This window comes from Ochotona curzoniae, unplaced genomic scaffold (genome assembly GCF_017591425.1).
Source record: "Ochotona curzoniae isolate NIBS_2020 unplaced genomic scaffold, NIBS_Ocur_1.0 contig_43, whole genome shotgun sequence".
NCBI lineage: Eukaryota > Metazoa > Chordata > Mammalia > Lagomorpha > Ochotonidae > Ochotona > Ochotona curzoniae.
The window spans coordinates 7,527,829-7,541,047 of record NW_024466218.1 but is presented as its reverse complement, the minus strand read 5'-3'; the positions used below and the strand labels follow the sequence as shown (position 1 = coordinate 7,541,047).

The 13,219-nt window shown below is 41.1% G+C and overlaps 1 protein-coding gene across 3 annotated transcripts in view; it reads right to left on the bottom strand.

The window, feature by feature from the left end:
• Positions 1 to 13,219, bottom strand: part of ZNF521 (zinc finger protein 521) — a 280,382-nt gene that overhangs the window by 241,888 nt on the left and 25,275 nt on the right. For all 3 annotated transcript variants that reach the window (XM_040984700.1, XM_040984699.1, XM_040984702.1), the window contains one exon: positions 6,510 to 6,689. Coding sequence is in view for 2 of the 3 variants with exons in the window: in XM_040984699.1 (XP_040840633.1) it covers positions 6,510 to 6,689 (180 nt within the window). In the remaining variant the exon portion in view is untranslated. The remainder of the gene's footprint in view (positions 1 to 6,509; positions 6,690 to 13,219) is intronic.

Genomic DNA, 13,219 nt, shown 5'->3' with positions numbered 1-13,219 from the left:
TTGCCAGATCCCAGGGAGTTTAGTTCACACTGGCTTCTACTCATGATTCGACTGGCTACATACTCAACTCTCAAGCCGACTTTCAAATTTGGATCTAGAAAGCACTGACCGATGCCATGTTTGACCCTCATCTCCCAGGCCAGGTTTAGTCTAGGCTCACTGGACTTCCCGAGTAAACCAGGATTCCAAAACTTCCAATGCAGACTGAATCTGTTTCCAGAAACACAGTCTACAAGCAAAGGGCTTTGGGAATGAAAGTCATTCAAAGAACAGATCTCAAATTGCCTCCCCAGATTTAAAACAAAACAGCAACAAAAAAACCCCAAACAAACAAACAAACAAACAAACAAAAACACTTTTCAGTTAAAGAGAGGGAGCCAGAGTTGTGGCATAATGGACTAAGTGTGCAACACCAGCACCCCAAGTGGATGAAGGTTCAAGTCCCAGCTACTCCACCTCCAATCCAGCTCCCTATCACACCAGAGAAAGCGGTGTAAATTGAACCTAGCACTTGCACCCCTCATCCCCATGGAAGGCTTACTTGAATGAAGCTCCTGGCTTCCTACTTGGCCTGACCCAGCCCTGGCCAATGCAGCCATTTAGGGTGTAAATCGGTGCATGGAAGATTTTTCTTTTATTTTCTTTTTTTTCTTTTTAGTTTTTCTCTTCCTTCCTTTTCTTCCTTCATTCTTTCTTTCCATCTTCCCTTCCTTCCTTCTTTCTTTCTCTCTATCTGCAACTCTGCCTTTCAAACAAATAGAGCAAGTCTTTTTTATTAAAAGCAAGACAAAAAAAAATGCTCCAGGCAGAGTTTCAATGGTCTTCCCACAACAAAGCCATCCTGAGCAACACCACAGGTGTCAAATCTCAGTTTCCTGTTATTCTGCAAATCATGAAGTGGGTAAAATGCCCTTGTCTCTGGTTCCACTTTATAATTAAGCCTGCAGTCCCTGACTCAGGATTCCTTCTTGCTGCCTGCAAATTGCTCATCAAAAAGTCATGAGGTGTAAGACATATAAGACCAAGCAAATAAGTAAAGATTTTAAGATTTCTTTTTAAGAATGATTTATTTACTTGAATGAACTCAGAAAAAGAGGGAGAGACAAAGAGACAGAGGTCTTTTACCAGTTGGCTCACTCCCCAGTGGCCTCAAAGGCGAAGGCTGGGACATGCTGAAGCCAGGAGCCCAGAGCCTCTTCATGAGCCCAGGTCCACATGGCTGCAAGGGCCCCCAAACTTTAGCCATCTTCCACTGTTTTCCAAGGTACATTAGCAGGAAGCTGGATAATAAGTAGAGCAGCTGGGTCCAAAGCCTGTGCCCGTATGGGTATACTGGTATTATAATTGGTGGCTTAATCTGTATGCCACACACTGACCTCAGATTTTAAGACTAATGGAAGGGAAAGCACAGGGATCCAAGAATAAATTAAGAACAAGACCACAGAACTAGCAGGGAGAAGGGAGGCAGGAATATCTGGACAAGGAAATAATGCAGACAAGAACCTCTGAGGAAGAATGGAATTGGGGAAATTAGCAGTTAAAAACACCTGGGGGCAGACAGAGGCAGAAGAGAAAAAGAGTGAAAAAGAACACTGAAACGTAAGGAGAACAAAATCAAGGGTCAGGGAGCCAGAGGCAATGGCCTTGCTAGATGCCATGGCCTTGCTAGATGCCATGGCCTTGCTAGATGCCATGGCCTTGCTAGATGCCATGGCCTTGCTAGATGCGGCCCTCATCAGTCAAACAGGGAGAAACACCAGGAGGGAAGAGCCAGACCCCCCACCTGCCCAGAGAGGCTGGCGCCCAGGCAGAAGGTAAAGCGCTGAATTTCTCTTTTAATTAAAATGCTTCCCAATGTCTTTAATCATTTCCAGATCAGACTGAAGGGCACCGTCTCAGCCAATTCAAGTTTCAGCTTCAACACCTTCAACAAATGTAAATGACCCTCATTTTGTGTCCCCCTGCCTTTCTGTGTCGGCTTTGCCCTCTGAATCTACCATTTTCCCCAGGAAACCATGCTGAACAAACACAAACAGGTGTGAAGTCTAGCAGGGGTATCCTGGGCTGCCGTGAGCTTCCCTAAGTCACAAACCAGCCTGTTCTACCTTTCATCAGGATGTGTGGCCAGTGAGCACAGGCTGGGCCCCTGCTTTAAGTACTTTTAACATCAAAATGAGCCAAACATCTGAATAAGGGCTACATGTATATTTTTTAAAGAAAATGAAATATTTAACCCTTAAATTATATCTCCATCATTCCATGCATGGGAAATGCAGCATCTTCTAGACAGATAATATCAAAGTTGTATGAGACAGAAATAACGCCCTTTGCTATCTCATCAGGCTGTCCCATAAGGACAACATATGGCGGGCAGTCAGCAAAAAGCAAACACTAACTGGATTTGCAAAGTTTTTGAAATTATCTGAATCACATAGTGGCCTTTCACTTGAGAGACAAACCGCTCACATAAGACAAAACCGCCTAGGATCTATCTGCCAAGTCAGGCTCACTCAACAGGACTTCTATGCTCCGAGTCTTCTGTTTTTCCACAATGCCAGTGCTGATACAATAGAAGCTTCCTCTAACACACCAGCTACACCACCAAGGTAACACCTTGCCAATTATCTGTACTTAACGGGATTGTTCAAATGCTTTATGTTCTGAGGAAAAATATAGGCATAAAAATGAAGTCAATTAAAATACCAATGAGCAAGAAAATATAAATAAATCCTCAGAGAATACCACCAATACACACCCTCCCGTCAAACACTCAGCAATCATACTCTCACATTACTGACCCGCGAGAGATGAAGCATGCCCACCAAAAATCCACTGCAGAGGGCTCACTACTTTAATATCCACCAAACAAGAAAACAGAAAACAAACTTTGAAATTCTTACCGTCTTACAAGTGCTACTTGCTGCAACAGCTCGTCCGTGAAAAGTAGCTAAGAATCACAATAATATTGGTGAATTACAGAAATATTGTGCTGAACACAAGGGCGGCACACACACCCAAGTGAGTACAGTATGCTCCCTTGGATGAGAAACTCCAGAACAGGCAAAAGAGATCTTTGATTCAAAAATGTAAATACTAGTTGATATTGATGGAACACCACTAATCAAGCAGGGAACTTTCTGGGATGGAAAAAAAAAAAAAAAACATATCTTAAGAGAAACATTTCAGCTGCATTTTATCAAAATTAATCACACTGTGTAGTTGTGATGTATGATTTCATATACGTAAAGTTGCATTAAAATAATAAAGTAACAATTATAAGAAAATAGTTGGATTGCTTTTCATAGTGCTAATGAGGCTGCAATTCCAAAACAACTTAGTATTTTAGGCTCAAATATATGAGTAAACACTGACAATGAAGGAAGATTTCTTCATTAAAGAAGAAAGCAACCAGCAGAAAACGGAAAAAAATAAAAATCACAGGTTAGATTAAACCTAGTGTTGTGAATATGAATACCAGGATCTGAATAAATTAAGAAGAATACATCCATATGTAAATTTTTTATGTGTGAATTGTCGAACTATATTATTACATCTTCCATACGCTATATAAAGCATGCATATACATCTCGCTCTGCACTGAGAGGTCTGTGAGCAATGGTGCACCTGTCACAAGGAGAGAACCTACTTCCCATATCTTAGTTTCTTACTGTCTTGGTCCACTCAAGTGAACCAGGGCATCTTTTTAAAAAAGCAATTATCAGGTTAAATGGATACAAAAATCACAGGTTAGAATTTCATGAAGATGAGGATATTTGTATTATATCAAAGTTTCTGCCCACAATTTCCTACTGTATACAAAAGAAAAATGATAATTTAACTGAATAGACAATGCCGTTATCATCAACCCTGACATAAACCAGTATTATGTACTTCCTGACCTAACACAGTGAGAAGGACACGACCTCAGTTCAGTCTTCCTGCTGCAGGTACACAGTCAAAATTTACTCATGACACAAGTGATGGACATTCTAGAAGGTAACAGAAAGGTGCTCTTCAAAACTTTCATGGGTGAGAAACACAGAGAAAGGCTGAAAGCAACTCCAACACAAAGGAGATAAAAGAGACTTGACAAATCCCAAGCCCCACCCACCACTCCCCTCCCCAGCAGCTGTTGAAATGTAAACATGAACTGTGGATTAGATAATCACATCTCCCAGCATTAAATGTTACCTTTCTCACTTTGGGTAGGCATTCTAGGGTTATGTAAGAAAATGGATCTGTTTTTACAAAATACACAGGATGTATGAATAGGGAGTCTGGTGTTGCCAACTTTCTCTCAAATGATTATGAAAGAAATGGTTAATTGTTGGAACAGGAGACAAAACAATGGAGCCAAAGAGAAGCAATTAGTGAAACAGGTAAACAGTATCTTAACATTTCTTGTATTATTTCTATAGTTTTTCTGAATCTGGAATTTTCTCAAAATCAAAATTACACCTCAGTCTTGGAATAGTAAAAAACCACCAAAAACACTTTGGCCAAAACTGACATAGGCAAAAGCACTCGAATTTACATTCTGAAAGATGATAAAAGGACTCTCTGGAGAACACTCAATGGCCTAATCCACTTGCTTACCGAGCTCCCTTCTGGAGAAAAAAGTCCCAGCGCACATTAATTTAGGGGGAAAAAAAAAAGTTCTTTTAAACAGGACATAATCCATTATTTACCCCCCAAAATCTACCCAGGAAACCTGGTTATAATGGAACAGCAATTAAAATCTTACAAAAACATAAATATTCTGTGGAAAATATTTGGGGAACCACTTGCTTAATACATGCATTTTCTATATAGGATTGAGGGGAAAAATGTGTGCTAGGAATACAAGAGCGTGAGAAACACACACGCATACGGCAAGAAAAACAGCAAGAAAGAACGAACACTGTCAGGTTGAAAGGGTAAGAAATTTTTGACATCTAAAATGCCCCCACTCTGGCTGGGATGGCACCTTCTTGTGGATACACGGTCCTCCCTCAGCAATTGCACCAGATTGGTTCTGGTATCCAAAAATCTGTGGATGCAGAAACCCCTTCTGTAAAGAGCTAAGTAACAATTCCACACAAGCTACACACATTGTTGTGTAGACTGTTCAGTCATCTCCAGATGATCTGTAACAACTACTACAGCATAAATACTCTATCAACGGTATCTTCTGTATAGTTTACAGAATAATGACAAGAAAAATTGCCCGCACACATTGGTGCAGACGCAATCTTTTTCCAAACATTTTTTTAGCCCCTACTTAGGTTAACCCATGAATGCAAAACCTATGGGAATGGAGAGCCAAATGTGTTTTTTTCATTTAAAAATGTATTCATTTTTATCTGAAAGGCAGACTTTTAAAGAGAAAGGAGAAGGGGAGGGGGCTTTTCATTCATCGGTTCACTCCCAAATGGCTGTTAACAGCCAGAGCTGATTCAATCCAAAGCTAGGAGTCAGGAGTTTCCTCGGGGGTCTCCCCTGTGAGTCAGGGTCCAAAGACTTGGACCATCTTCTATCGCTTTCCCAGCCCAGACACAGAAAGCTGGATCAGAAGTGGAGCATCCAGGGCTAGAAATGTCATCCATATGGGAAACCAGTGGCACATATGGAGGAGGATTAGTGTGCTATGCCACTGCGCCTGCATACCAAGTGCATTTAACAAAAAAATTGTAATACCAAGCCAAGTGTATTTTAAAAAGAGAATAGAGATGGAGTGGTTGGCAGGACAGTTATGACCGTCTTGGACTACCTGCATTCCATCATGGAATGCCTGAATTACAGTCCCTGCTCCACTCTGGAGTCCAGCCATCAGTGTGCACCACATGAGGCACCAGGTCATAGCGCAAGGACTTGTGTGCCTGACACCTCCTACTTCCGCCCGGCCAATCCCAGGCTCTCAGGGCCTCTGGGGAGTGGGCCATGGAGAGAACCCTGTCTCTGTCTCCCTGCCTTCCAGTTAAGTAAATAAGAAAAGCAAGAAGAAGAAGAAAAGGTCAAGTATCTGGAAAGCAAAAAATAGAGCTAACTTCAGGCAGAGAAGGTTCCAAAAACATTTTCCTTGAGGCCATGATATTTAAGCTAAAATAAATAACACCAAATAAATAAAGCTAAAAGAAAATAAGCTCACAGGTGCTACAAATCTCTGAAAAAAAAAAGTATACAAATGGATTTTGTTTTTACTGTATTTTGGTCATCCAGTGTAAGGCTCTGTTCCTACACACGATCAGTACAGTGAGAGACAGAGAGAGAGAGAGAGAGAGAGAGAGAGGGAAAACTCACAGATTAGTTATTAAAGTCTAGGTGCAATTCAAAATGGAAGCAGGATTATAACACCACACTGCCCTACAAAGTCAACATAGATTTCTTTCAAAAGCACCTCTGGAGTTACTGAGGGATTCAAGGGTAGGAATGAAATAATTGGAAGAGAAAAAAAGCACATAAAGGAACCAACTGAAAGAAATCAGAAATAGAACCATGTGAGAAGACAAGCAGTAATAAGTATTGTTTACCTGTCAGCTGACATTGATTAATCTTGTGTTCTGTGATATCGCTCAGTGATTCAAACACCTGGAGGCAGCTGTCACAGCTGTGCACAGCTTCGTCTTCCAACTCCTCCCCGTCTTCCGGCCTCTTCTTACAATCTATGGCCTCTCCATCTTCAGTCTTGTCTTCAAGTTTACAGCTGGGGTCTGAAAGAAAATCAAGACGGTAAGTATGGGGTTCAAAGATAGGTTTCTTTTAAAGTAACATTTAATCTTCCTGCTACCAAAAACAGAAACACCGCTTTCCTTGAAGCTGCAACAGGAGGGCTGCGCAGCAGATTTTCTGACTGAATGATCAAAAGGGAGCCTTCCTGGAAAGTTTTCAGTTTGTGATTCCTGAACGAGTTGGCCCTTCTTCCCACCATGTAGCCCTTTTCCTGCTTTCCCTTCAAATAATTCATCCACCCTTAGGATTAAATTTGTCAATTTTTTTCATAACCTTTTAGGAGGTTTTACTTACAAGAGATAAGTCACTTTTAAAATTAAACGAACTCTAACGCAGAGAAAAAAGAACCACCACGAATGAACTCCTTTAAAAAAGAAAGATCTATTTATTTGTTTGAAAGTCAGAGTCACCGAGAGGATGGAGGGAGAGAAAGGAAAAAGGCAGAGAGAGACAGAGATTTTCCAACGACTAGTTGACTCCAGTACTGGGCCTGACCAAAACCCAGGCTCAGGAGCCAGGAGCTTCTTTCAGATTCCCCCCCGTGGGTGCCACCTTTCATTGCTTTTCCCAGGCCATCAGCAGGGCGCTGGATGAGAAGTAGAGCAGCTAGGACATGAACTGGCGGGTGGTGACTTTACCTGCCATACCTATCTGCTAAATAGACTTCTTTGTGGGAAATTACCAGAATTGGCCAAAAATCTGGACTATGCTGGGTTAACTACCATGATCACAACATTTGAACTTTACTTACGAATTGTTCTAGACACACTCAAATTATTTGCTAAACAGACAACAGCAAAATAAGCTGTGCCCAGACAGCAGCACGCTGTAACACACGTGAATTCAAGTGTAAATACATTCACATATTTCTTACTTTCAAAATTGTCGATAAGAAACCAAATCTATAAAGAGCGTAAATGAATTATCAATGTTAAAAAGACAAATATTGAGAAAACTAAAAACAGTTCCATTTTAACCCTAAGAATAAGAAACAACAGCAGAAATATTCAGAGTCAGGCTTACACATAAGGTGCTTACTTAGAGTCCAGTAAATTACTTTGATTATTTATGAAATTCCTGATGTGCGCTGGAGATGACACCTCAAGCATCCTGGTGCCAGGGTTTCCTCTTCACAGGAACTCAGAAGGATGGGGGAAGGGCGGATGTGGGGAGGGGGAGTTGAAGACAGAGGGAAGAGGAAGAAGGAGGAGGATAATATACATGCTTCTTTTGGGGAAATTAAAAACATTTAGTCGATTATTGAATCCATAGTATACTAATTTCTAACATAAAAAATCTTCAAGATTAGAAATAATGTCTCAGAGTGAAACCAAACTAGAAATTTCCACTTTCCACTAGGTCTTAACCAGTCAATGCAGCTGTAACAAAAGAGTTGTATTGTGGCAGGCACTTTGAATTACTGACTAAGACACCCTGTTCCACTGTCAGCGCATATGGCTTTAATCCTGGCTGCAGCTTCCAATTCCACCTTCAGTCAGTGTAGACCCTGGGGGGGCCACAGGTGATGGCTTAACTTATTCCATCCCTGCTACCTACATGGGTGATGTGGATTAAGTCCCCAGCTCCTGGCTCTGGCCTATTTGTGGGCATTTAAGAAGTGAATAAGCAGATGAGAACTCAGTATTTCTCTGTCTCTCCCTCACTCCACCTGCCTCTACAAAAGCAAAACAAAGAAAAAAGGAGTTTACCAAGATATCAAAAAAATATGAAAGGGTCTTCAAAATTTCATGGAAGATGGGTGCCATGAAAAATGGCAAGAATTTCAAAAATTTTATACTTACAACATCTTTTGATGTCATGTTTTCGTAAACTCTGAAATACCTTCAATATGTATAGTCACAGTTTTAATATGACTAACATAAAGTGGTGATTTTCAAAGACATGCCAGAATAGGCATGCAAACCCATACCAGAGTGCCTGGTTCAAGTCCCAGGTCTACTTCAAATTCTGCTAATTCTGCCCTGGAGGGCAGCAGGTGAAGGACGGCTCAGGTAGTTAGGTCCTTTCCATTCACGTCAGAGACCTGGATGGCATTCTAAGCTCTTGGTTCAGCATGGCCCAGCATCAATTGTTTACCCGCATTTGGGAAGTACTATTAAAGTTCTCTGACTGTCTCTGTCTTCCTGCCTTTCAAACAAAATGAAAATAAACTTGAAAATGTAAATTTCAAAATGTATAATACTTAACAATGATTAAATATTTGACATGTGACAATTAAGAAGTCACCAAATAAAAATTACCAAGCGTTTCTTAGAAAACTTTATAAATGCTGCCATGCCATATCCTGTTACCCTGCAGAATAAAAGAAAGTGTGTTCTGCTAATTCTGCAATGTAACAGTGCTGGTTATAAGCCGTACTCTACAAGTCACTTATATTCCCTTCGTTGTCTAGAAGTTGTCTTGAAGTCTTCCTCGTGTTTGCAACAAACTGTACCATATCACAACCCTGTGAATGACTGCTATGCCAAAATCAACACATATATAATAATCCTTGAGTTCATGAAAACAAGCAGAGCTCTCATCTCAAACAGCAAGTAGCTTCATTTGTTTGTTGGTTGGTTGTTTTTTTTTTTTAACAACATAGTATTTAAGTAAATTGGTAATTTGGGTTGATTTGCCATCTGGAAAATTATTATTTCAACACTCCACAAAGTGCCCGTTTCAATATACGGCGAGTTAGACTGCTCATTCCTCGGGGAGTAATCACAGGATCTTTTTCGTTTGTCTTGTACTTTGCCCAGCACAGCACTGTCTCCAGGTGAGAGCTTAGCAAATATTATTTAATGATGGTGAGAAGGGAGGAGGGGGGAAGAGAGAGGGTACCTTAAAAAGTTCTTTACTGGTATTTTTTCTGTAAATAATAACAGAGCGGCTACCTCCGAATTAAAAAGCGCCCACATGCTTGCGTTTTCCAAAACTGACACTAAACGATCCACCACATCTGACTTTGCTGTTTTCACATGTTTCTGCTAGAGCTACGGACGCAAGAAATGGAGAACGGTCCAACGAGCTCCAGAAACGAAAAGCAAGTGCTAAAACACCTACTGCCAAACCAGACAGCAATTCAAGGAAACAAACAGCCATCCCGTGTCTGACACACCAGTCCCAAAGCCATCAAAGGCATGTTGGGAGGCAGCTCGAACACACTGCATGCACTGAGTTGTTTAGCATGAGTTGCTAGTTTCTCAAAAAAACTGACAGCACTCAGGGAAATGCCAAGATTAGGTTTGAATTTTAATATGATTGTTTAAATGCTGCACATCAAGCTTGCAGACCTGTTTGTTTTTAAATAAGAAATCTCTCTGAATACTTCCAGTAGTAGGCAGAGGAAAAAAAAAATGATAAAAAATTTACCTTCCTTGGTATTCAAGAAGCTGGACACGTCACACGAAGCCAGTATCAGAGATACCAAAACAAATAAGCATGCAAGATGCTTGGGCTCTTAAAAGCCAAAGAATGACCCCCAGTTCAGGCTTCCTGACACTGTGGTTGGTTATTAAAATGAGGGTCATTTTTAAGACTAATAAAAAAAATGATCTTGCTTTTACTTATTCTGCATTTACAGACAGAACCCTTCAGGGACTAAAGTCAGTCAAGCTTACTCACTTCTGTTGCGACTTTAGGATGCTTGCTTCGGCCAACTGGCGAATTTGTTTTTAGGTCAACACTTAAGAGGGATCCTCTGGGAGGTGGGTTCGATTATAGCCTGTGCTGCCTTGGGGTAATGAGCACTGGAACCTCCGTCCTCTCCTTGGAAGGAGTTTTCCAACCCCCAGCTTCATGAAAAATTCCTCTATGCCCATCTGAAAGATGTGTTTATTTGTCTTAGGGGTTTCTGCTCTTAATGCCAGCTGCTGTAGGAAGATTCTAGAAAGCTTCCATGGTCGACCATTTCCTTCCCACAGGTGGCTACACTTCAGTAATTGCACATGGCCTTAGTGATGTAGCTTTTACAAAGTCCTTTGAGATCTCATCATAAAAAATAATTGTATTACTCGGCTAGCCGTTCAAACCTCTGACTTCAGCCTAAGGGGTTATAAATACAAGGTTTGGGCTTGTAAGTACTGCCCTGCCCCCAGAGCACGGCATGAAGGACAATTGTTCTTCCAAGTCCATGTTGGCTATAAACTCACCCAAAGGCCAGCATTTTAAGAGTCCTGTACCCCCACACTGCAGCTACAAACTGTACCATGACTACAGACATCAGCCCCTTTGCCTTGTGCCAAAGGATTCCCCAGGAACAGGCTGTATGCATCACCAATGGTCTTACCTGAGAAACCCAACGTCTCAGCCTATCGCTGCCAAATAAAGTGCTTTGGAGCACTGGACTCAGAGGAGAGTGATGTGAACAGAAGGCTGAACTTGGGAATACAGGCACACTCATTATTACAAAAATAAATGGCAGCTTCCTGTTTCCAATTTTATTAACGTTACTTATAAATGGGAATTTTAAAGAGGCAAGATATTCCAATTATTATGTTCTCTGGCAGGTAGTCCTTTCCTCCTTCTTATACTCCTCTTCATAAGGACTGTTACAGCTACAACCCGGTCTTAATAAAATTACAACTTTGGGGAAAATGAAAAATTGCACTGGCTTAAAAGTGTTGGAAGCAATAAACCCATGGACTTCAATTAATTTCAAGTGTGGGATCAGTTTAAGGCCAACCAGCAGAAATTCTATTCTGTCCATGTAAAAATGAGGTTTCACCACATTTACTTTTTATAACCTATATAAAAGTCAAGTAAAAGTAATGAATATCTAAAAGCCATCTCAGTGGACTGGCAAAGGCGATCTGTATTCTTGAAACTCATCTTACATATTTCTCTCCGTGCAACCAAGATCCCATGTCTGATCAAAGCGAAAATGTCAAACTACTGAGAAAACAGCCCAATTTCCAATCCATTTCACTGCCTAGAAATGGACCACCTCCTTCCAGGCCACTTTCACATGGAAACGCACTGGCGAAAGAAAGAAAAACTAAGAGATCATGTGGTTATAATTATTACCAGGCAAGGAATATTTCTGCAGCTCAGTGGTGAAGTAAAACTCTGTCGCTCTCGGCTCCCAATAGTGTCCATCGCAAAACAACTGCCTCATTAAATCTCTGCAGTAAGATTAATATGCCGTAGCTGCACTACATTTATAACTTGGTACTCTATAAAAAGCACATTTAATGGTAAGAGCCAGAGCCTAGATACAAAGTATTACTATAAAAACTTCTGGCAGCCGGTACACAGTGCAGGCCCTCTGTCCTTCTTGCAGAAGATATAAAGGAGGCTGTTCCTGGTGAATTCCAAACCTTCAAAACCAGCATCTGTTTTTATGAGCGTGGCAGAAAGACAAGACTCAAAAAATGCTGCAAAGAGGAACACAAGATTACTTAACAACTAACACTGGCAAGAGATGAATGAACCCAAAATTATCAACGTAGACACACAAATGCAAACTTAACACTGGACCATTTCCTTACAGTTTGTTTTCTGGTCATGGCCAGCTTCTCGCCAAATTAAATGGCCACGGCATAAATTACTCAATCTGAAATCAGATAACACAGGTCCCAGGGAGCTCCAGAAACTGCTAACTGAAAAACACAAACCTCCATAAAAAAAAATAAAAGAAAAAAAAAAGAGCAAGCCTTGGCTTCCTTATAATGGCCATGCCTCCTTGGATCTTAAATACTGAAATCATTACAAATGAATAGTTGAGATAAAGCATTCCTTATACTATCATCAGTCAGACAGTGAAAATGCAATGTTTTTGTTACTATACAGTGATGCCTGGATTTTTTCTTCTAAGGATATCTTCTGGGGGAACAAAAAGATTAAAACCTAACATCTTATCTCCGGGACTCCTGCAGTAATTCAGTGAACAAATAACTTACACATACATCCCACGCTCACACCTCCCACTTTATGTGATACACCTTAGACTGACAATTGTCTTCTGCCAAACAGTGAACCCGTCTAACACTGTCATACATCTCCCCGCTTTACTGAGGCAGTCAACTGTCCCAAGCCTAGTAAGAAAATCAGACTCTGTTTAAAGTAAACATGTCTCAAAACACTCCTCCCCTGTGATTCAGGGAAGTATCCTAAGACTTCATAAGAACAGAAGGGAAATTGCCTTTAGGCTACAAAGGGTTAATCAGAAGCAGACAGCTCCTGGTTTTCAGAAAACCAATGGGGGAGGGCGGGGCGCAGATCACTATTTTGCGCTTTCTGGGCTCTCCCTAAGCCTTCTAACTGGAAATCCCAGAAGATGAAACCAGACTTGGGAAAAGTAAATCGCAGGCACCATCACAGCCTGTGCTGCCTTCTGTCCTACCCTGCCTGCTGTTCCCCCCGCCCTTTTTTTTTCCTTACTGACAATTTTAGGTAAACAAACAAAAACAATCGCAGAGGCAGCTGAGGACCTTCAGCCACTGTCTCCGCCCTGTGAAATAATGTCACTCCAGCAGCAGACACGCTGATGTGGCAACAGGTTCAAAGA